General features: G+C 38.3%; 1 protein-coding gene across 2 annotated transcripts in view; it reads left to right on the forward strand.

Moving 5' to 3' along the window:
- LOC149223803 (ABC transporter E family member 2) overlaps positions 1–21,704 on the forward strand; it is a 106,735-nt gene that overhangs the window by 31,643 nt on the left and 53,388 nt on the right. For both annotated transcript variants that reach the window (XM_089385930.1, XM_089385929.1), the window contains exons 3-6: positions 2,928–3,013; positions 3,161–3,258; positions 3,359–3,476; positions 3,611–3,700. In XM_089385930.1, coding sequence (XP_089242056.1) covers positions 2,928–3,013; positions 3,161–3,258; positions 3,359–3,476; positions 3,611–3,700 — 392 coding nt within the window. The remainder of the gene's footprint in view (positions 1–2,927; positions 3,014–3,160; positions 3,259–3,358; positions 3,477–3,610; positions 3,701–21,704) is intronic.

The following is a 21,704-nucleotide window of genomic DNA, read 5'->3' on the forward strand; positions in this document are numbered from 1 at the left end:
TCCCATGTTATAATCCCACAAATTTACTTTCTCACATGGGTATATGAACTAATGTGAACTTTATGACAATGGAGCATATACTTTGTGTTTCCACCCCCTTGCCCTCCATCAAAGCTTTGTCATATACTTCCACAAGGATGTTGAGCTCTCTTTCAGTTTATGTCCACCACCATTGTTAATTTAATTCTCATCATACCTTTCCATTTTTTCCCTCCTTTTCATGGTATGTGTCGCTTATTTCTAGTTCTTCCTCATCAACAGTGGTATTTTGATATCCCAACACTACCATCATAATAAAAAATGGAACCAAAAGGATATATCACATTGAAATACCCATCATGCTTGTTGAATCTTGAGAATAACTTGTTGTGTGGAATAGAATGATGGAGAAGGAGAAATGGGAAAGTGCAGGAGAAGAGAACATTCAACCATTCAACATAGTGAATATACTAGTTTACAACAAACAGACAAAAAAATTAAAACCAAAGAAGAGTGGGCTTTAGATTCTACCACTTTAACTCTCCAATGGTGGTTAAATGTAACAATAACAACCTTCAATCTTCTTTTCAAGCTCTCACATATCTTATCCTCTAACAACTAGTAAACGACCCACTCAAAACCCTAGCAAAAATGAGTGAAATGAGAAATAGAATGAGAGCAAATGGAGAGAGTGAGTGTTTAGATCCACTAAGGAACCCTATCCATGCCTAAGCCAAAAGCGTTTTAGAACCTTGTCTTAGTTCTTGTAAGAAAAAAAGTGGCCAAATTTTTCGGGAGCATTTTTTAAGCTTTCGATAGCATTTGGGGAGTGCTTAGAGAACTCTCGAGTAGCGACATTCCCGGATCTATCCTCGAACATTCACAGGAAGTTAACAAATAACCCGTTAATGCTCTTAGGCAATGAGACGATGATGCTCCTCGAGCCCCCCTAGAATGTTCCTAGGAGCTTAGAAAATGCTCCCTCAACACTCCCAATTGATAAGTTGAATTTGGCCATTTTTTTTTGTGGAACTAATACAAGGTTCCAAAAGTTTGGTTTAGGCATGGCTAGGGTTCCTTGGTGGATTCAAACACTCACTCACGCCATTTTGTTTAGGCAAGGAACATTCTTTTTTCTACTAAGCAGAGTGCATTCCCAAAAAATACTCTTGGAAGGGAGCATTCATGAAGCACACTGCCTAGGGTGTGTTGAACTGTAACTAGTGTGGGTCTTCATAAGTATGATGTCATGACTTGATGTAATCATTGTACTTGTCAAAAGAAAGAAAAGAAAATATCTATTTTTGTAAAAGAAAACAAATTATTGATACATGGGTTTTGATCCTAGGTTGTGCACCCATTGAGTGCTCTAGGGAGTCAAAGTCAAAGTCATAATGTAAAACAAGTAGAATGGCTCTTGTATCAATGTAAAGAAAAATATTTTTTGTCATGGAAATATCTAGAGACTGCCCAAGAGATTAGGCCGGCTAGCCTTAAGGGTCGGCTTGGAAGAGGCTTGAGGACCCACTCAAATGGCTATATATTGGAGAGGAATTCGTCCTCCAAAAACATACTTGTGCATTTGACTTTCTCAAGGAGATCTGAGGCAGAACAGAAGTGTGAAAAGGAGGAAGAAGGACAGCGAATCTGGAAGATTGTTTTGGTCTTGGATTTTGGTTTATCTCTCTTTGGCAGCCGAATTCTCTGTGGAAAGACATATTGCCTCAGATCCGAAATTGTGAAGTAAGGAACAGATTTTGTTTGGGTGGCTGGCCTGGTCTCTTGGTGGATGGTCTTGTGTCTTGGTCTTCGAAGTCTTCATTGAAAATTCTACAAGGAGTTCTCTGGGTTTTCCCTCTTTGGAGGGGTTTTGCCCTCTCTTGAAGCCTATTTCCTGTGTCTCTTTGTTTGCATTGTCCTCTTCTTGTTGGCATTTATTTTGATGATGAAAAGAAATAATAATGATGATGATGAAGTGATAATATATCTCAAGTAAATGTCAATATTAAAGAGAAATCATGTGATAAACTAACCCTAATGGATGCCCTAGATTTCTCAACAGGGTGCTTCTTAAATGCTCGTTTTGGGAATGTGATTTGGGAGCAAAGCGCTAGGGGAGAGGGGGGTGCTCCTTTATAGTGTAGGTCTTAATGAAGATTGACATGGGATGGATTGATCCTTATACAATGCGACAGGTCTGTTCTGCACTTTGAAGATCATAGGATGTTGTTTCTTCAACCATGACATAATTAGGAACAAAAGATCAATTGAAATTGTTACATGCAAGAGCAAATACATAGCCTTTTGTAGATATGCTTTTTGAGGACAAATCATCCTTGAAGGGGTAGGCAATGTAATGAATATAAAACATGTAAAGAAAACATTACATGATCATAATAACAATAACATTAATATTTATATGAATTAAATTATCTAAAGGACACAACCTAATTAAGAGACAGCCCTTCACCTTCGTGACAGGCCAATTTATATAAGTATACCATAACAGGGCTCATTGTAACATCACATCACCCACTGATTTATCATATATGGATTTCAACTCTTTGTCCTTTTAATGTTGGAAATTTCACGCCTTATATGGGTTTGTTAGTCTCCCAACGGTTCGGGATACAACATTTTCCTGTGCATGATTCAAGGAGTGTTTCCAAATTTATTTCTTTTCTCATCATATTATCCAGAAACCTGAAGTGGTTGTAGAAAAGTTATGAATGTTGCAGGTGAAATAGAATGTTGCTTTCTAGAGAATTAGAAATAGTAATTCTTTTCAGAATCAAGGGAGCACTCAACTTTGCTTCTTTGATATATGCAACTGGATGATGGCTGTTTACATTTCAAATTAGTTTTCCTATCATGGATTAGCACATATGGATTAAGACGTTATAATCTCAGCAATTATACTGAGGGATTTTGAAATATCTCTTGTGCAGGAAAGCTCTGCATAGAAGTTTCTTCTGCCAGTAAAATTGCATTTATATCGGAGGAGTTGTGCATTGGTTGTGGTATCTGTGTTAAGGTAGGATTGTTGTCATGCCTGATTTGGTTTTATTCCATGTCCAATGGCATAATTATATCACTGGAGAGCAAGTCATGCAGTGAGATTTGAGCTCAGTATTAGCCAATTTACTGATTTTTATGAAAATGATTCTTGTCTTCACTACAGAAATGCCCATTTGAAGCTATCCAGATCATTAACCTACCAAAGGATTTAGATAAAGACACAACACATCGATATGGACCAAACACATTCAAACTCCACAGGTCAGCAAACCTTAATGATATTCATTTTTGACAAGAAGTTGAGTTATTTGCTGTTGCACTTTGAGAAACTTGACAATAATTGTTCATTCTTGTACTATAGGCTGCCTGTACCAAGGCCAGGACAGGTTCTGGGACTTGTAGGAACAAATGGTATTGGAAAATCTACTGCACTTAAGGTTCTTGCTGGAAAACTGAAACCCAACCTCGGCAGGTTCAATGTAATGCTTCTAGATCTGAATGTTGTTATTATAGCAGATATTTGAAGATGGTCTCTATTTTGGATTTCTAGATGTTCTTCCTTGAATCAGGTTGAACTAAGATTTTTATGGTTGTAATGCTGTCTCTTGTGCAGAATCCTCCTGACTGGCAGGAAATTCTTACATATTTCCGGGGATCAGAGTTACAAAATTATTTCACTCGTATTCTGGAAGATAATCTGAAGGTTGCATTTTTTCTTTGCCTTTGATCTATTTCTTCTCTGTTTTATTTGTCTGTATAAAGAAAATAATTTTATTAAGACAAAAAACGTAATCAGCAGTAGAGTTTTGATCATCAAGGTTGCTGGCTGAATCAGAATGAATGAAACCAACCATCAAAGGAGTTCCCCTTGCACTGTAATGTCTCCCAAACTGAACTGTACCCCAGATATACCGAAATATCATTTTTGCTGCCTTCCAGTGGCTTTCATGTGGTGTTTGCATATTCTGGGCAACAAAACCAATAACAAAGGATATTTCAGGATGGGTACAAGTCAAATTTAACCGTCTACCAATTGATGATATAAAGTGGCATCTCCTTCAGGTGTAGTAGAGGTGGTAGCAATGTTAACTTCATACTGGGAGGGAGATGGGGTTGGTGCACAATCTTCCATGTGAAAGCAGTCAAGGTGGTCACATGCATACTTACACGGGGAAAGAGAACTTCCTTGGTTTACGATACTTGGAGGGTAAGGAAATAATAGAAAACCTGAGTCTATCATTTCAAATCCCTTTTAAGTTTTGATTTCACATGGTTTAAAGTTCTTGGAGGCAAGGAAATAATGCAAAAACCTAAGGCAGCCATTTAAAATTTCCTTTTGAGGTTGGATTTCACATGGTTTGAAAGTTTAGGGTCACTGCCATTGAGGATAAGGTCATTAACATAAAGAAACAAGTATTATGAGATGGTTTCCTACTTTGTTCGTATGGACATTGGGGTCAAATAACATAAAAAAAAGCCAGTTTCAAGAAGAAAGCTCTCCACTTTTGTATCCCGAGCACAAGTAGCTCACTTAAGACCGTAGCGAGATTCTTAAGGTAACAAACAAGTTGGAGTCTTTCTGAACATTGTTAGGAGGTTGTTCCATATAAATTTCTTGTTGTAAATCCCAACCCCAGAAGGTGGATTTAACATCAATTTGATAGACCCACCATCTATGTGAGGCAGCAAGGTTTAGAATAAGATGGATGGAATTCTTTTTGGCTATGGGGGCAAATGTTTCACTGTAGTCAATTCTTTCAACTTCAGAGAATCCTTTAGCAACTAACCAGGCCTTGTGTCTTTCGACGCCTCCATTTGATGCATAGTTAGTTCTATACACACAATTACATTGACAATTTTTCTTTTTTTTTTTTCGAAATAGGAACAAGGTCCCAAGTGTGGTTCACCATTAGGGAATGATATTCTTCTTTCGTTGTTGTGTCCCAATTTGGATGGTCAAAATATTTTGCAAATGTTTTAGATCACGAGTCTTTGAAACTCAAGCCAAAAGAGAGGAGGCTTGCTTGAATTGTGAATATGTACATTGCTGATTTGTAGGATTTTCAATAAGATCATCAACTACTTCTTCTGTTGAATAGAACCATCTGGGAAGCTATGATGCTAGTGTAGGTTCATGTTCAATGGACTCAACTAGAGGAAGGTGTGTAGGTGGAGGTGGATTTTCGTCCTCACTATCATCATCTAAAGAAGAATTTGGAATAGGATTCAAAGATGGCAAAAACATCGAAGATGGCTCATGGGTCAAAGATGGCACATGCGTTGAAGATGGTTTATAGGTTGAAGATAGCACACATGTCGATTTAGGTTGTAGGCCAAGATATTTTCATCAAACTTAACAACTCTTCTAATAATCATTCATTGGAATGTGGTTGAAGAAGTTTATAACCTTTTACATCTTTATAGTAACCAACAAAAATCCACTTCTCACTTTTAGGTTATAATGCTTTTTTTAAATTTTTTATCAGGAGTGTGAGCTTGAACTTCACTACTAAACATATGATAGTCGCGTACATCTGGTTTAAATTTTCTCCATTATTCTTTCAGTGTTATATTTTATAAAGCCTTTGTGTGAGTATAATTTTTATTACGTGATTGGCACAATTAATGGCTTCTACCCAATAATGAAGACTTAATCCCTTAGATTGGATTGTACAATTTGCCATTTCTTTAATATGCGATTCTTTCTCTCAATAATGCCATTTTGTTGCGATGTATATGGAATAGTGTGTTGCATTTGAATGCCTTGTCTAATGCAAGTTGTGAATTCCCCATTATCTATTTTCAAAGTCTGTAGTTTATGTCTAGATTGTTTTTTTACAAGGGCTTTGTGGGCCAAAAACATGTCTAAACCTTCACTCATAAGTTTCAAGAAATAAACCCAAATGTGTCTAGAGAAGTCATTAACAAAGGTTATGAATTACTGGCACCTAGAGAAAGGAGGAGAAGAAAACATAGCATGCAATTTCACCATGAACAAGTTGCAAGTGTGTTGAGGTGCGCCAATAGTCATGTTTGTAAAATTGTCTTGATGATGTTTGCCAAGAATACAATAGGCATAAACACCATCTTTGTAAGAAGTGAGAGCAAGGCTAGTGACCATATTTTGATTACATAGTTGTTGTAATGAGCAATGATATATATGACCAAATTGCTAATGCCAAAGTTTGCTCAAGTCATCGCCGTGAACAATAGAAACTGATGGAAAAGATGATGTCTCAAGGTTGTCAAATTTGTACAACCTAGTAATATAATCAACAATTCCACTTGCTACAATATGCTTAATATCTCTTAAATCATTGATCACAACTCGGTGAGGTGAAAACTTTACTGTTTGACCTTCAATTGTTCCAAACCCTACAACACTATGTGATCTATCATCAATGACAAATATTTGTTTGGAACAAATGGCTTTATCCTTAGCAATATGGTAAGATCCTTCAAAATCAATATGTCACTCATGAGAAGAAGTAGATGTTACATTAAAAGAAAAACCAGACACAGAGAGGGCGTGTCCATGAGAGGAAAAGTTGGAAGGAGGAGAATCAAGATTGATGTTGTGCTTCTTCATTGGTGCAGTTATGACCTCCATCTTTTTAAAACATTTAGACTATAGATGACCATCTCACCTGTAGAGATTGCAATGTATGTCAGTGTTTTTACGTATTGATTTGGGTACTTGTCATCATTAGGAGTAGAAGTTGGCTGAGAAGGTGAGGTACCTTTGTTTTGCTTCTCATTGCGAGGATGTTGCTACTTTAGATGCTTGGATTTATCTTTCTATTGGGCCACTAAGGCCTTGTTAGATTTACTTGGAGTGTTTATCACTCCAAGATGCAAGAGTTTATCTTGGTCTCTAATCAAAGAACGACATAAATACTCAAATGAGGGTGCTATTTAAGCAACCCTTAAAGCTGATCTGGTTGAATGAAAGCTAAGTTGCACGAAACAGGGAAACAGGTACGAGTTTCCGAAACAAGCACGAGTACGAAACGCGACCCCCACAGATTTTGGAAACAGGGAAACATGAATATATATATATATATATATATATATTAGAATTTACGACATTCAAGAAATATTATGTGCAATCATAAAGCATACATGATACATTATAATTTATTACATTTAAAGTTTAAACAGTATGATTAAATTTACATCACATTTAATCATGAATGATCACATAATGAAAATAACAAAATCGAAATATCCAAAATCAACCTTTATTATATATCCAAATCTCAAAATTAGCCTTTATTATATATATGAGGCTGCAAGTACAATAAAGACTATAAGGCTGGAAAAACTAAAAACATTGCTCCTTTGGGGGAAGTGGCAATGATATTTATCAATGGTCTGCGCCTTGTATCTGTCCATCCATCTGAGACTATGGTAACCCCAGAGCTACTCCAGGAAGAACGAATTGGTGATAAAATATCCTCCACAAGCTCCTTCTCATTTTTGAGAAGCTGAGTTTTGACTTTCTCATAGTTGGGCCCCTTGTACCTTGAGGAGCTTTGTTAATTGCCCTTATCATATCTTGCCAGTAAGGAAAGGGAACAACATTGAATGGGATACCACATGCATAAATGCACCTAGCCACTCTGGAATCAGTTTCTTCTCTCGCTTGCACATTCACCAATTTAGCAATTCTGCTATCCTGAATTGAAGGGGATGCCCCTTTGGTATTTTTGGGTGCTGGTTGTTCATGTTGTTGAGTGGCACTGGCTCTCCTCTTTCTTGCTTCAACTACAATCCTTGGCTCAATGTTAGATGGAGCTTGAGGAGTAGCTTGACTAAGCTCATCATGCTTCTCTTAATAAGATTTGCCTCATCTTTCTCTCTTTGATATGCCCTCCTTGCCAATGGGTCTATTGTTTTTGTGCATCCTACAACCCCCTATCCTCCTCCATGCAAAAGATGTGTCTTCACTTCTTGGGTAGGAGCCCTTTACGAATTATTGCAAAGATTACATCGCCATTCCCATGAGCCACCACCTCCAACATTTTTAAAGCTTTTGAACATGCCTCCAAAGAGGATAATATTCAGCCCTTGGGTTGGCACTGGGGCTTGAACTTGTAGCTGCACTTTGGTTGGAAGCCATTGCTGCAAAATAAATAAAAGAAACAAATCTGTAAGAAAAAACGTTTATCATATTTTTGGCAGCATAAACCCTTGAAAAATTGAAGAAATAGTCGGAAAAAACTAAGAAAATGAATGTTGCTTACCCAAATTAATTTTTTGTAGCTGAAGCGACCCCAAAATGCTAGAAAAGACAAGAGAAATATGGCTGTAGCTGAGCCAAAAGCCAAGAATGTTGTAGCTGGAAACTCTGCACTCCAAATCTGCTGCTGAAATCTCTTTTTCTTGCTGTTGAAATCTCCTTTGCCCACTGTTGAAAACGCCCTAGCTGAAACCACTGCTCTCTTCCTCTCTTCTCCTTTGCTAAAATCGCTAGTCTCCAAGAGAAACGACTTGCTCAATTGTGTGATGAGAGAATGAGGCGAGGGTCACTTTTATAACTTGAGAGAGGCATCTAGAAGCAACTAGAAGTCACTTTAGTTGCCCAATAAAAAATTAGAAGATAAAATATAAAAAAAAAAAGAAAAAGTCAAGTTGGAAGAGGAAACTCCGCTGTACGGCCTGGAAACTTGTTTCCGGCCGTACTGGCCACGTTTCCTCCTCGAGAAACAGGCTAGTACGGCCGGAAACAAGTTTCCGGGCTATACGGTACGAGTTTCCTTATTTCCGTTTCGTTTTCGGCCGGAAACGGACCCTTCTCCAACGTTTCCTGCAACTTAGAATGAAAGTAGATACAAAAGTAGAATATGAACTACCAAGATTAGCAAGAATTAACATATGTGCATCGGTCATCCATCATTTCTATTTGGAAGTTTTTAAGTAGAAGCCTAAGTGTTTTAAAATTAGATTTGAATTTCAGGTTGGTGGGCTCAAATCTCATTGTGTTTACCAAACACCTTTTCAAGCTTATTACAATTTTCATTTGGGCCATCAATACCTTGATGTTAATTACAATTTTCATTTGGGTCATCAATTCCTTGATGGTGAAATGATAAATTATGGGAGATGCACATTTCAATTATTTCACGTGCTTCATCATTTTTATTATCCCATTTGGCTTTCTTTGCTTCATACTAGTGTGGGTTTTTCCTTTTCCCATGGTAATTCAATACAATCCTTTATTTCATAGTAGATCTTCCATATTGGATTTATGTGAAAAGTAGTTGGTACTAGTAAGCAAAAGATCACTTGTACTAGCCATATTAAAATATGCAGATAATATGGATTCAAACTAAAATTGACTGTCTAGTTGGAAATCTCTTGAAAAAATAGATTGTTTCAAAAAGAAATAACAATAGATATTGCTCCTTGCCACAGGGGTCAAAAGTTCATGGATTCACCAAGGTGCAAAAGTTGTTTGCCATACATTGTGGGAGGCCCCAAAGCATCACCATAAATTTGGTGAAGTTCTACAATTTGTATATATCTCTTGAATACAAAGTGCATCCTAAGATTGATCATGGAGAGGAATCTAGAAAGTTGTGGTTCGGGTGTTGAAATCACTCAAAAGGATGACCTCGCCCATCGTTAAGTATTGAATGATGTTAGCATACCTATCAAAGTGTAAGGCCCCCCAAAGAAATCATTGATTAGGGAAATGAGAAGAAGCTGCGGGGAGTAACAAATTGCAATGTAGAGTCTTTTAGGGAGGGGCTAAGTTGCTAACTGGTGTCCACATGAATTTGGTAGACTTGTCAGTGGCGACCAAAGAGACCCTACCTTGAGGAAGTCCTTGTTCCGTCAAGCTAAGCCATTTGAACCTTGAAGAACCCTTGAGCTTCGAGTCTTCTATTTGCAAGCAAAGAATGAATGGTAAGCATGAATGTTTACGAGCACCTAAACATGACTCTCATGGGTCTTGGTAATATAAAGGATATTCGACTAGCTAAGAACATCAAATATCATGCTCAACGATGACTAAAATGCCCCATTGCTATTCCAACATCCCATTGATATCCTCCAACTTTGTTGCCTCTCCTAGCTGGCATATCATGAGCGAACGCCATATGATTCATATGATTGCCCTAGGATCCCTAATAGTTGGCCATTTCTTGCTTTCTTGTTGTGCTGCTACAAACTGCTACGTAGATCTCTTGAGCATCACAATTTGGTAGGTAGTTAAATCCTTCTCTAGTTAGATCTTGCAGTGAAGGGGGGAAATTCTGATCTGTGTGGAAGGCTTAAGGCTAGTCTTTTGAAGATCTAAATTGGAGGAAAAGAGTGAAGTTGGAATTAAACCATGCCCTCTTGAGGTTAATGTCAAGGATGTCTAGGATATCTTGGAGGAGCAAGTCTTCAACTCACAAGGGGTCTTGGTAATGGAATGCGTGGAGCCCCATTCTTTTAAATTCACCTTGTGCACTTGCCTAATGTGCTCTTTTTATGAATTTAACTTGTGGGATCCTCAAACTCAAAACAACAATGGGGGAACCTTAATAAGGGGGAAGATTTATTCGGTCGTTTTTAAACAACTTATTCTATGAGCTAATATGCATTATGATAAATTGTTTAAAGATTACCTATTGAGATTTAATCTCCTCTTATTTGTTCTTGAGGTCTAGGATTTTGTCTTGTAAGGCATCAGTCAATAAGGCAAGAACTTCTTGAACTTCGTTTTCTCCCAGCATTTGTTTGAGAATCAAATTATTAGATTCCGCCTTCGAGACTTTGTTTGAGAGAGTATCTACATATCTGCTTGTAATTGTTTCATCAATTTAGCAAATTTGGGTTGCCAATAAAACCAGATATGTAGAGATAACTATCAAGTTTTTGGTTGTTGTTTCCTATTCTGGAACTATTAGTTGGGAGAATCTATGTAGTGTTGTCCATACTTTGATATGTATGGGGACCCTTCATTGAAATTCTACATGTTTGTATTGGTTACTTGGAAACTTTTCATATTACGTACTTTGATGAGGATGTTGGAGCTCATAGGCGGTCTTTGAGATTAAAGTGACTTGTAGAAGGGGAGGTTGTAGGGATGTGTGATGGTGTTAGTATGGAAGAGAAAAGGATGTTGGGTCAAGGGGATCCGTTACCCTCATATTGCATGAGGATCTTGTGCCAGGTTGAAAACACCAAGCACACTGCATTTGGCGTTTGGTGGCCTTTAAGCCATATCTTTGCTATTTAGATACATATCTATAAATGATGATTATCATTTAGTTGGTATTTTCATCACACATGATAGATTGGTGCAAGTTGATTTGATGGAGCAAATCAATTTAGAAAATTTACAAATTTGGGTTGCCAATAAAACCATATATGTAAAGATAAATATCAGGTTATTGGTGGTTGTATCCTGTTCTGGGACTATCAATTGCGAGAATCTATGTATTGTTGTCCATACTTTGACATGCATGGGGATCTTGTTGATTTTTCGTAGGTCTTTTATTGGTAATTACTTCTAATGACATTGGGCTTATGAATATGAATAAGCCCCTATTCATATTCATATTCACATTAATATGAATATGAAAATTTGAAAAAACAAATAACACACATTCATATTCATATAACGAGAATATGAAAATTTTAAAATTTTTTCATATTTACATTAATCATTAAGCAATTACACAAAAGATCTTCAACAAAAGAGATCGTAAAGAGACAGGCAAATCAAAAACACAAGCATTTACCCTAGGTAAACCCACACGGGGGAGAAACCCAACAAATTTTTCCTTAAATAAATCTTAGTTCAACAAGAGACACACCTAGATCATCTAGTCAACTGCAAGGTCAAACTGACCAACAAAGAGAGCTTGGTCAAACTTGGTTCGACTCCTTCTTAGTTAAGACATCTGCCCACTTATCTCGATCTGGTTAGGTTTGCTGTTGCCTTGGTATGTCTCAAAAAATTCGGTCTGTCACATAGATAATGAACTCGGTCCTGCTTCAGCTTGGATCTGCGTCAGCTTGGTTTGCCTTAGAATCAATTCATCTTTCTTTATCAGAGATGTGCGTCAAATTTTTCTCGTCCTCATAGCTTATATGACTTGGATTATCTTTGAATAAAAGAGATCCAAATTCTTTCTTTGGAAGGAAGTCAAATGCTTCGTATATATAGTAAAATGACTGGCCGAATGGGTGCCCTTATGACTGTGCCGACTTGGCTTCTTTGGAGTAAAAAATTCAAATATATATATATTTTTTTCAATTTTTCTCTTTTAAAAACCAACATGAAGAACATGTCATATATTTCTTCTTTTGACAAGGTCATGAAGAACATGCCTTATTTATTATTTCAAATACATCAAGGGTTAAAATATTAATTATGAAGACTGACCATAGCTACAAAATTCAACAGTTCTTCATCGAAAACCTATATGTTTATATTGGTTACTTGTAAATATTTGCATATTACGTACTTGTGATGAGCATGTTGGAGCCCATAGGCGGTCTTTGAGATTAAAGGGACTTGTTGAAGGGGAGGTTGTAGGGATGTGTGATAGCGTTGGTAGGAAAGAGAAAGGGATGTTGGGTCAAGGGAACCCGTTACCCTCATATTGCATGAGGATCTTGTCCCAGGTTGAAAACACCAAGCACACTGCATTTGGAGTTTGGTGGCCTTTAAGCTATACCTTTCCTATTTAGATATATATAAAAAATGATTATAATTTAGTTGGTATTTTCATCACACATGATAGATTTATGTAAGTTGATTTGATGGAGCTCTTGATATGATGATGAGCATATTCTTTGTGCACACACTTTCCCTGATACTACCCTTGGGATAGTTTATTTGTTGACCACTTTTGTGGGTGTTGAGGTGTCTGGAGGAGGGTTGTCTATTTGCACACTTGTTTACCTTGGTTGCTACCTCCTAGAGCACATTCCTATGGTATTGGTGCCCTTGTTTCCTTATTAGTGGAACTATTTGGTTAGATGATCTCTCTCTCTCTCTCTCTCTCTCTCTCTCTCTTTTCTATTTAGTGGTTTTTTGATGGTATATCACATCTGTTTTGATGGAGAATTCCCATTGTGCGCATGTTTCTAGGATGATTTTCCTCCCAATGTCAAGTCTTATGACGTGGCATGTGGTATTTACTTGGTAGAGAAGTGCCTTAGAGGATATTGATAGTTCGGCAGTGATTTGACATCCTTTGATCACTTGGTCTGATGGAGCGCTTCCCTATTTGTCATCTTTTGACATAATTGGAGGCATGGAGACCCAATATGCACATTTTTCTAGGATGGTATATGGAGGTGCTCTTCAGATTTTGGGAGATGGTGCCTTCATTCATTCATACTTTACCATGTCACACTTTCTGTTGAGCATTTGACTTGAGATGTGGCAATCCTTTGAACATGATCCTAGAATGCCCACCTTATATATGGGATTAGTTGATATGATTGAGTTGCATGCACATGGATTTATGCCTTAGCCCATGGGTTGAGGTCTAAATGATTCAAGGATTTGGTTTATAATAGTTAGCTACAAAAACATTTTAGGACATATTCTTATGGAACCTGGCTTCTTCGAGAGAAGACCTTGGATAGTTTTTACTATTGGACATATGGTGGTTATTTCACGATGATTTATTGACTATCCTATTAGAGCGAATCATTGTTATATTATCTATTGCACACATGCTGAAGCAAAGGTTATTACATTGATGATTGACCTATTCTTCTAGCCCTTCTAGCTTGCTGCATTGATGATCTGCCTCTTTAGTGATGGAGTGCTCCCATATGTGCAGTATTTTGACATATTTTTGGAGCGAAAACTCTTTGAGGGTGATTCAAGTGGCATGATGGATCATTATGCATGGTCGAAGTGCCTAAGATCCAAGTGTTGTTATGCATTTGACAATGACAAGTGCCATCCCTGCCATCTTATCCATTTTATTTTGTTATTTTTCCGTCTAGGATTTTAACATGTCTAGTGTTAGTTGGAGGATATGGATATTATTATTTAATTTGAGTGGATTTTGAGCTCCGCTATATAGGATGAACTCCAATTGTATTGGTTGTTGATGGTTTGAGGAAACAATATTCTCTTGGTTTTGGCTTGTATCGAAGATCTCTTGATGGCTATGTAATAATTGAAGTTTCTTCTCAATGTGTAGCATTCCATCTTCCATATTTTGCTGATTTGTATGTGCCAGAATATCTTACTAAATCTTCTGCTATAAGGATCTCATGGTAGGGCAGCCAACTGTTTGAGGAAAGGCTGTGACTGAGGTTATGCCAATCATGTTTTTGCTGTTTTTATTTCCAGATTTGAAGAATTGTGATCTGTAGTTTGAAATTTCATAGAAAGATTTCGTGGGGTCTTTCAGTGGAATAAGATCTCTCTTTATTGTCTAGCATGCCCATGAGTGGAGCACCTATAGAGGATCTACAAGTCTCTTAATTCCAGCCATAAAAATCCTGCAATCACCAGTAGTTTTTTGCATGTTATTACAACAATCATTATTCATATTTTATCCATAATAAGTCCTCATAGTTACTTCTTGACTCCATATACCTTGTTGGATAATGGGCACTAGTCTTACCCCATCAACCACCTTAAAATAAATCTTATGAATCATATAAATTTCTGTTTTACTAAAAAACAAATCTTCAATGACTATCGAGCCTTCTTTGTTTAAGGTCAAGTAATTCTCCCTGTTGAGACGTCCCCTTGTGTTGGAGGAGAGCCGCGTAAATCGAGAAGAAGGATTATTGAGGTGACAATAATAGCCCTCTTGAGTTTCCCTTAGCTTGCACTTGCTTTTGGGACTTCGTAGCTTAAGTGCAAGCTTAATCTATAATAAGGCCCACAAGTAGAAGGGAAAGGCGAGATGAAGAGTGATAGGGTTAGGGTTAGCGGAGATGGCAAGGAAAATGAGGATAGGAGGTGATGAGTGAGGTAGTTTGTGTGGGTAACTAATATATTGCAGCAATTGATAATGGGGAGAGGAAGGGGGCTAGTGGAAGGGGCAAATAGAAGGGGAACAAGGAAGAAGGTAGGGAAGGGGAGTCAACAAATGGTGCAATCAATGAGGAGAAGATGATAACTGTGTGTAGGGAAATGGCTTACGGTTAGGGCATGGCATCTAGACAATTGCCGTGAAAGCCAACTAGTTAGAGTTGGAGCTGGGCCCATAGGTAGAACATGGAAGCTCTAGTAGGTTAAAGGTCATGCTGAGGCAGGTCATAGGCTCACTAGGTCATTGGCTTATAGGGGTAGGCCATGTAATGCATATTAATGACATGAAAGGGCTTAGATTTTATCTTTCTGTAAATAGTAACCTTAGATTTTATTTCTTTTTAAATATTAACCAATGATATCCATATTAATTTATAATCTTGTTTAATTTATTATTATTGCTAACAATATCGTTATTAATAGATTACCATATATTAGTGTATAATCTTGAGCCTCGATTTAGTTCATTATTATCTTTTTGTGTGAGTGTATGTGGAAATTTTTGAGGATGGATTTTTTTTTAAAAGTGTGTAAACCTTGGCGAAACTTTTGAGTCCTTAATATGCAAAATGTAAAATGTTTGGTGTTATTTTGATATTTTTGTAAAAATATACAAATTTTGTAGGCCGCACTTCTGGGCATAGAAATCGAGGCATTTTGAGTTGTTTGACTAGTGTTGACCGCAGGTTTGACTCCGTGTTGATCGAGTTTGATTGATATTTTCGGAATTGTTTTGGGCTGATTCGAACTATCGTTGGAGGTTGAGTTGACTGGGTTTGACCAAGCTGATTTGGAGGAAGATTTTGATCAGTTGACCAATGTTGACTTTTTAGTTAGGGCATCCTGTTGACTGTAGTTTGACTGGACAGATTTGACCACAATGGGCAAGTGAATTTTGTATATTGTACTCTTTCCCTCTACGAAACTTTTGAAGAATAATAAGAAGACTTGATCAAAGGGTTTCTTTCCCACATTGAGGTTTTTCCCTGGCATCCGCCAAATATTGTGCCTCTTGTCTTGGCTTGTCTTCTGCATTTTATTTATGTTTTATCTGCATTTACTGTCATGTTAATGTGATTGCTAATCTGAAAATTGATATTGGGCTAATAAGGAAAATTGAAGTAAATTGCTCTTAAGCATAGAACATACCATTGTTATTTAAAATTAACATGGTATTGGAGTTGAGGTGAAGACAAAGCCCAAGCAAGTGTGAAAAGAGCAATCACTGAGATTTTTGGACAAGGACAAGAGTCAATGGCCTTCGCATCTTACTTCAAGCCTGATGACAAGCTCAATGATAACTCTGATTATCATGCATGGAAGATGTGTCTTGATTTGGCTTTGGAAGAGCAAGATGTTACGGACTATGTGCAGGGAAAGATTACTAAAACTCCTTCAAATGCACCGGGTGCTGCTAAGACACAGTACAAGAAAGGTGAAGTCAAAGCAAAGATCATCAGGGATTCTATTAACAAGCATTTGGTTGCATACATCTTCGATTTGAACACATCTAAGAAATGTATGACAGGTTGGTTGGCATGTTCAAAGTTAGCAATGCAAACCAAGTTCTCTTCCTCAAGAACAAGTTGAAGGACATAAAGAAGGGAAGAGGTGAAGATATCCAATCCTACTTCATGAGGATTACCGAGATAAAAAATGATCTTCTTTCAATTGGAGAAGTTATTACTGATAGGAAGCTCACTCTCATTGCCTTTGGAGGTCTCCCTCATGAATGACATGTGTTCAACACTACTATCCTCAACAATGACAGGATTCCAAGTTTTGATGAGTTGTTGACTAGATGCACTCAAGAAGAAACAAAGATAATGGAGAGAGATATGCCTTCAAATAGGAATGAACCTTACTGCATTTTCTGCTCATGCTAAAAAGAAGAACAATGCAGGTTCAAAGAAGTAATGTCAAGGAAGACCGAGATTCAAAGATGGAAGGGAAGATGCTTCATTTGTAACAGGATTGGCCACTATGCTAGGAAGTGTCCTAATAGAAGGGATACACCTCATGATGATGACAACCACAACCACAACCACAACAATTTCAGTGGCAACAACAATCAAAGGAATGGTAGATTCAACAACAAAGGAAAAAGGAATGCTCCCGCTACTCAACATGGAATGGTCGACCTCCCAAATGATAAAAAAACTCCAGGTATGATGAATTTAATGTTGTAGATAACAAGCAAAAATAATTTTATCTTATATCTGCGCTCTCTACTGCCTCTCCTCCATATATTTGGGGAAATTGGTTGATTGATAGTGGTGCCTCAAGGCACTTCACTGGGTATAAGGAAGCTCTTTCAAATCTGATAGAAAATGATATAAATTTGGAAATCACTCATGGGGACAATGCCACCTATCCTGTGAAGGGAGTTGGAAATGTTACTCTTCAATTGAATCAAGGTAACACCATTCATCTACAAGAAGTTCTATATGTACTTGATCTAAAGAAGAATCTGGTATCTATCTCGGCCATGGAAGACAAAGGATTGAAGGTGGCATTCATTGATGGAAAGGTACGTGTTTGGAAAAGGAATTTCAAAGATGCATTTACTCTTGGATTCAGGGTTGATAGCCTATACAAGTTGGAGGAAGCCCATTGGGAGCTATGTCTTGCGACACATCTCTTCAATCCGAATTATGGCACCGGAGGTTTGCTCATCTACATTATAAGGCTCTACCCGATGTGAGGAAGATGGTGACAGGTATGCCCGAATTTAATGTAGAACATCAAGGTGTTTGTTAGGGATGTGTCGAAGGAAAACATACATACAAGGGGACCATTCCTCTCAAGTGATAGCAAGACTACTGACATTTTCCAATTGGTTCATTTTGATATATCTGGTATGTTGCACGTGACATCTTTGGGAGGATATTTATATTATGCTATCTTTGTGGATGATTTCTCTCACAAAACTTGGATATATTTCTCGAAGAAGGACGAAGTATTCTCATGGTTCCGTTCTTTCAAAGCCTTGGTAGAAAATCAAATAGGGAGAAGATCAAAATATTGAGGAGCGATAATGGAACCAAATATGAATCAAATGAGTTCAATGACTATTGTTGAGAAGCTGGCATTAAGAGGGAGACTACTACTGCATATATCCTGAGCAAAATGGTGATTCTGAAGTTCTTATGGGCAGAAGCTGCTAACATTGCTGTGTACATACAAAATAGATGCCCTCATCAAGCATTGTACTCCAAAACTCCCGAAGAAGTTTTCACCTGTAAGAAACCTGATTTTCTCACATAAGAATTTTTGGTAGCCCATATATTTTCATGTGCTGAAAGAAAAGAGAAGCAAATTGAATGCATCTGGGAAGAAAGGAACATTTGTGGGCTACAGTGAAACTTCTAAGGCATATAAAATCTATGTGTCTGGTCAAAGAGAAGTGAACTTAAGTCATGATGTCACCTTTGATGAAGATGCTGCCCTTGGGAGGATTAGTAACCTTCCTATTCCAAGGAAGGACAAAGACGCAGATACATGTAAGTAGGGAGAACTGCAGGATGAGCCGATCCCCGATGTTGAAGGACCATTAGATCCCATTCATCTACCTCCTCATGAGCCCTCCTCCTAAAAAGGAGACCCTCATGGCTTAGGGAAACTCTCGAAGATGCTAAGAGACATATGGCACCCAAGGGGACATTTCGTGAAAGTAAGAAGCCGAATAGGTACCAAGGGTACTTAACTGCCATGAGCACCATCATTCAAACTGAGCCTTGCACATTCAAAGAAGCTGTGAAGCACCAAGTATTGAAGGATGTTATGAAAGAAGAGTATGAGTCGATTATGAAGAATGATGTTTGGGATGTGGTCCCTAGACCCAAGGACAAATCCGTTGTCACCTCAAAATGGCTCTACAAGATCAAGCATGGAGCTGATGGAAGTGCTGAAAAGTTCAAGGCTAGGTTTGTTGCTCGAGGCTTCTCTCAAAAGGAAGTCATGGACTATGATGAGATATTTGCACTAGCTGCCCGATATGCCACCTTCCGTTCGATTATAGCCCTTGTTGCCTCGCAAGGATGGAATCCACACTAGATGGATGTCAAAACCGCCTTCTTGCATGGCTCAATTAAGGAGGAAGTTTATGTAGAACAACCCAAGGGGTTCGAAGTCCAAGATCGTGAGTCACATATATGAAGGTTGAAGAAAGCACTCTATGGGTTGAAGCAAGCTCCCCGAGCTTGATATGAGAGGATCGACAAGTATCTGGTGAAGCTGGGTTTTACAAGAAGTGAAGTTGATTAGAACCTTTACTTCAAGTTTTGAGAATGACAGACCTCTCATCTTGGTACTTTATGTGGACGATCTCTTTCTGATAGGTGCAGACCCTCTTATTCATCAATGTAAGAAGGAGTTGGCTTCCGAGTTTGAAATGAAGGACCTAGGACTGATGCATTATTTCCTAGGGTTGGAGGTCTGGCCAAAGCCAGGTGAGATTTTCCTTTCTCAAGGAAAATACATTGTGAAGCTACTTGAAAGATTTTGGGTGGTGGACTGCAAGTCCGTGATTACTCTGATGGAACTTAACTTCAAGAAGTTATGCAGAAGTGCTGCTGGGCCCGATTTGGAAATCATTCTGAGTATTGTCAACTCGTGGGGGCCTGATGTTCTTAGTGAACTCCCGTCCGGACATATGCTTTGTAGTGAATACATCGAGTCAGTTTATGGTCGAGCCTCATCACATACATTGGATTGCTGTCAAGAATCTCTTGAGATATCTTTGGGGCATAATCACCTATGGACTGAGATACACTGTTGGGAATGTGAGGCTCCCTGGTTATTTTGATGTTGACCGGGCTGACAATGTGGTGGATCGTAAAAGCACATCGGGATGTTGCTTCTCTCTAAGTTCTGCTTCGATATCCTGGATGAGTAGGAAGTAGAAGTTGGTTGCTTTAAGCACCGCTGAGGCTGAATATATTGCTGCTAGTATGGCCTCCTGTGAAGCTGTTTGGTTGAGGAAGCTCTTTAGTGAGCTGTTTGGACATGTGCTGGATACCACCGTGATCTTCTGCGACAACCAAAGTGGGATTCGTCTTTTTGAGAATCCCGTGTTTCATGACCACTCCAAGCATATTGATATCAGGTACCACTTTATCTGGGATATGGTACAACGGGGAGCAATAAGGCTCCATCACATTGGGACTGATGATTAGGTTGTAGATATTCTTATGAAGCCCCTGGGGAAGGTCAAATTCTTAACCTTTTGTGAACAACTTGGAGTTGTGGAGAGACCCTCTTATGAGGGTCTTGTTTGATTTGGATATTGAGCTTTGGGAGCTCCAGGGGCTTGGGGTGTTCTTGGAGCGATGAGCGACATAGGGGTGAGTGGTTCACCTTCCCCTAGTGGTGCATAATGTACAGGGTGAATGGTTCAACTTCCCTGTGATACCCATGATGGTTGAGATATGCATAGGATGAGTCGTCACCTTCTCCTATGGCATATGAGTATGATGAGTGGTTCGCCTTCTCCTACTGATACATCCTACCCATGTAGTTCAGGACTCATGGGAAGTACCTCTCATCTGGCCAATGAGTAGGGAAATGAGGATAGGGACCATAGTACTACTGATGGACGCATCTTGTACTATCGTACTCCCTATGCTAGGATGTTTGATATTGATTTGGGATCAATGGAGACTGACTTCGGGTCAGTGGAGAGTGGTATGATACACTATCGATCATTGGAGGCTGACTTCAGGTTAGTGGAGAGTGGTATGACACACTCTCGATCATTTTTTCTTCATTATTTCTTCATAGTTCAACAGAGCAGAGCAAAGCAAGGATGACAGGATGGTACATATTGTCAGATGGTTTGGCAGGTGGAGTTCTTCCTAGTTGAGAGGGAGTGTTAAATTTGGCAACTAGGGCCAAACTCCTCCTTGGACAACTCATATGATGAAGTTGATATTTTCATTGTATTCCTCTTTTCGAGAGGTATAGGATTGATTGATCTAAAGATCATCTCATTTTGACATGTACAAATGGAATTATGAATTTATTTCATTTATGGGCAAATTGTTGAAGGTCGGCAACAAACTAATGTAAAATCAGAGGCCCAAAAGACATGTCTTTTCATCCTCAACCTTGCATATAAATAGAAGGGGCATTTACCTCATTTGGAAATCATTCATCACTCACATAACTCTCTCTCTCCTCATCTGATGGGGTGTACGGATTTCTGGGCACCTCTCTCCTCCACACGTTGCGAACGATAAGTATGAAATTTTCTGTTTTATGTGTTGACCAACGTTGACCGGGCAATAGTTGACCTTGTTTGACTCTGATTTCCTTGGAGAAATTTTGTTTGGGCCAGGCACATTTCTGGCATAGAAATCGAGGCATTTTGAGCTGTTTGACCAGCGTTGACCGCAGGTTTGACTCTGTGTTGACCGAGTTTGATTGATATTTTCGGGATTGTTTTGGGCTGATTCCGGACTATCCTTGGAGTTTGAGTTGACTAGGTTTGACCAAGCTGATTTGGAGGAAGATTTCTAACAAGTTGTGTTAAAAATTTGGGTACCAAAGGATAAGTGGTTCCCTAAGGCGTTGATCTTTTGGCCTATGGGAAAGTGTCCAAATTTATTTGTACTTTTTCCTAAAGTGACTTTATAAGTGGTAAAGTCAATTTAATTTAAAGTGACTTTATAAGTGGTAAAGTTACATTCTAATT

This window comes from Pinus tabuliformis, chromosome Q, assembly GCF_031772625.1.
Source record: "Pinus tabuliformis cultivar Carrire ecotype Pingquan chromosome Q, CPIR1, whole genome shotgun sequence".
NCBI classification, from domain to species: Eukaryota; Viridiplantae; Streptophyta; class Pinopsida; order Pinales; family Pinaceae; genus Pinus; species Pinus tabuliformis.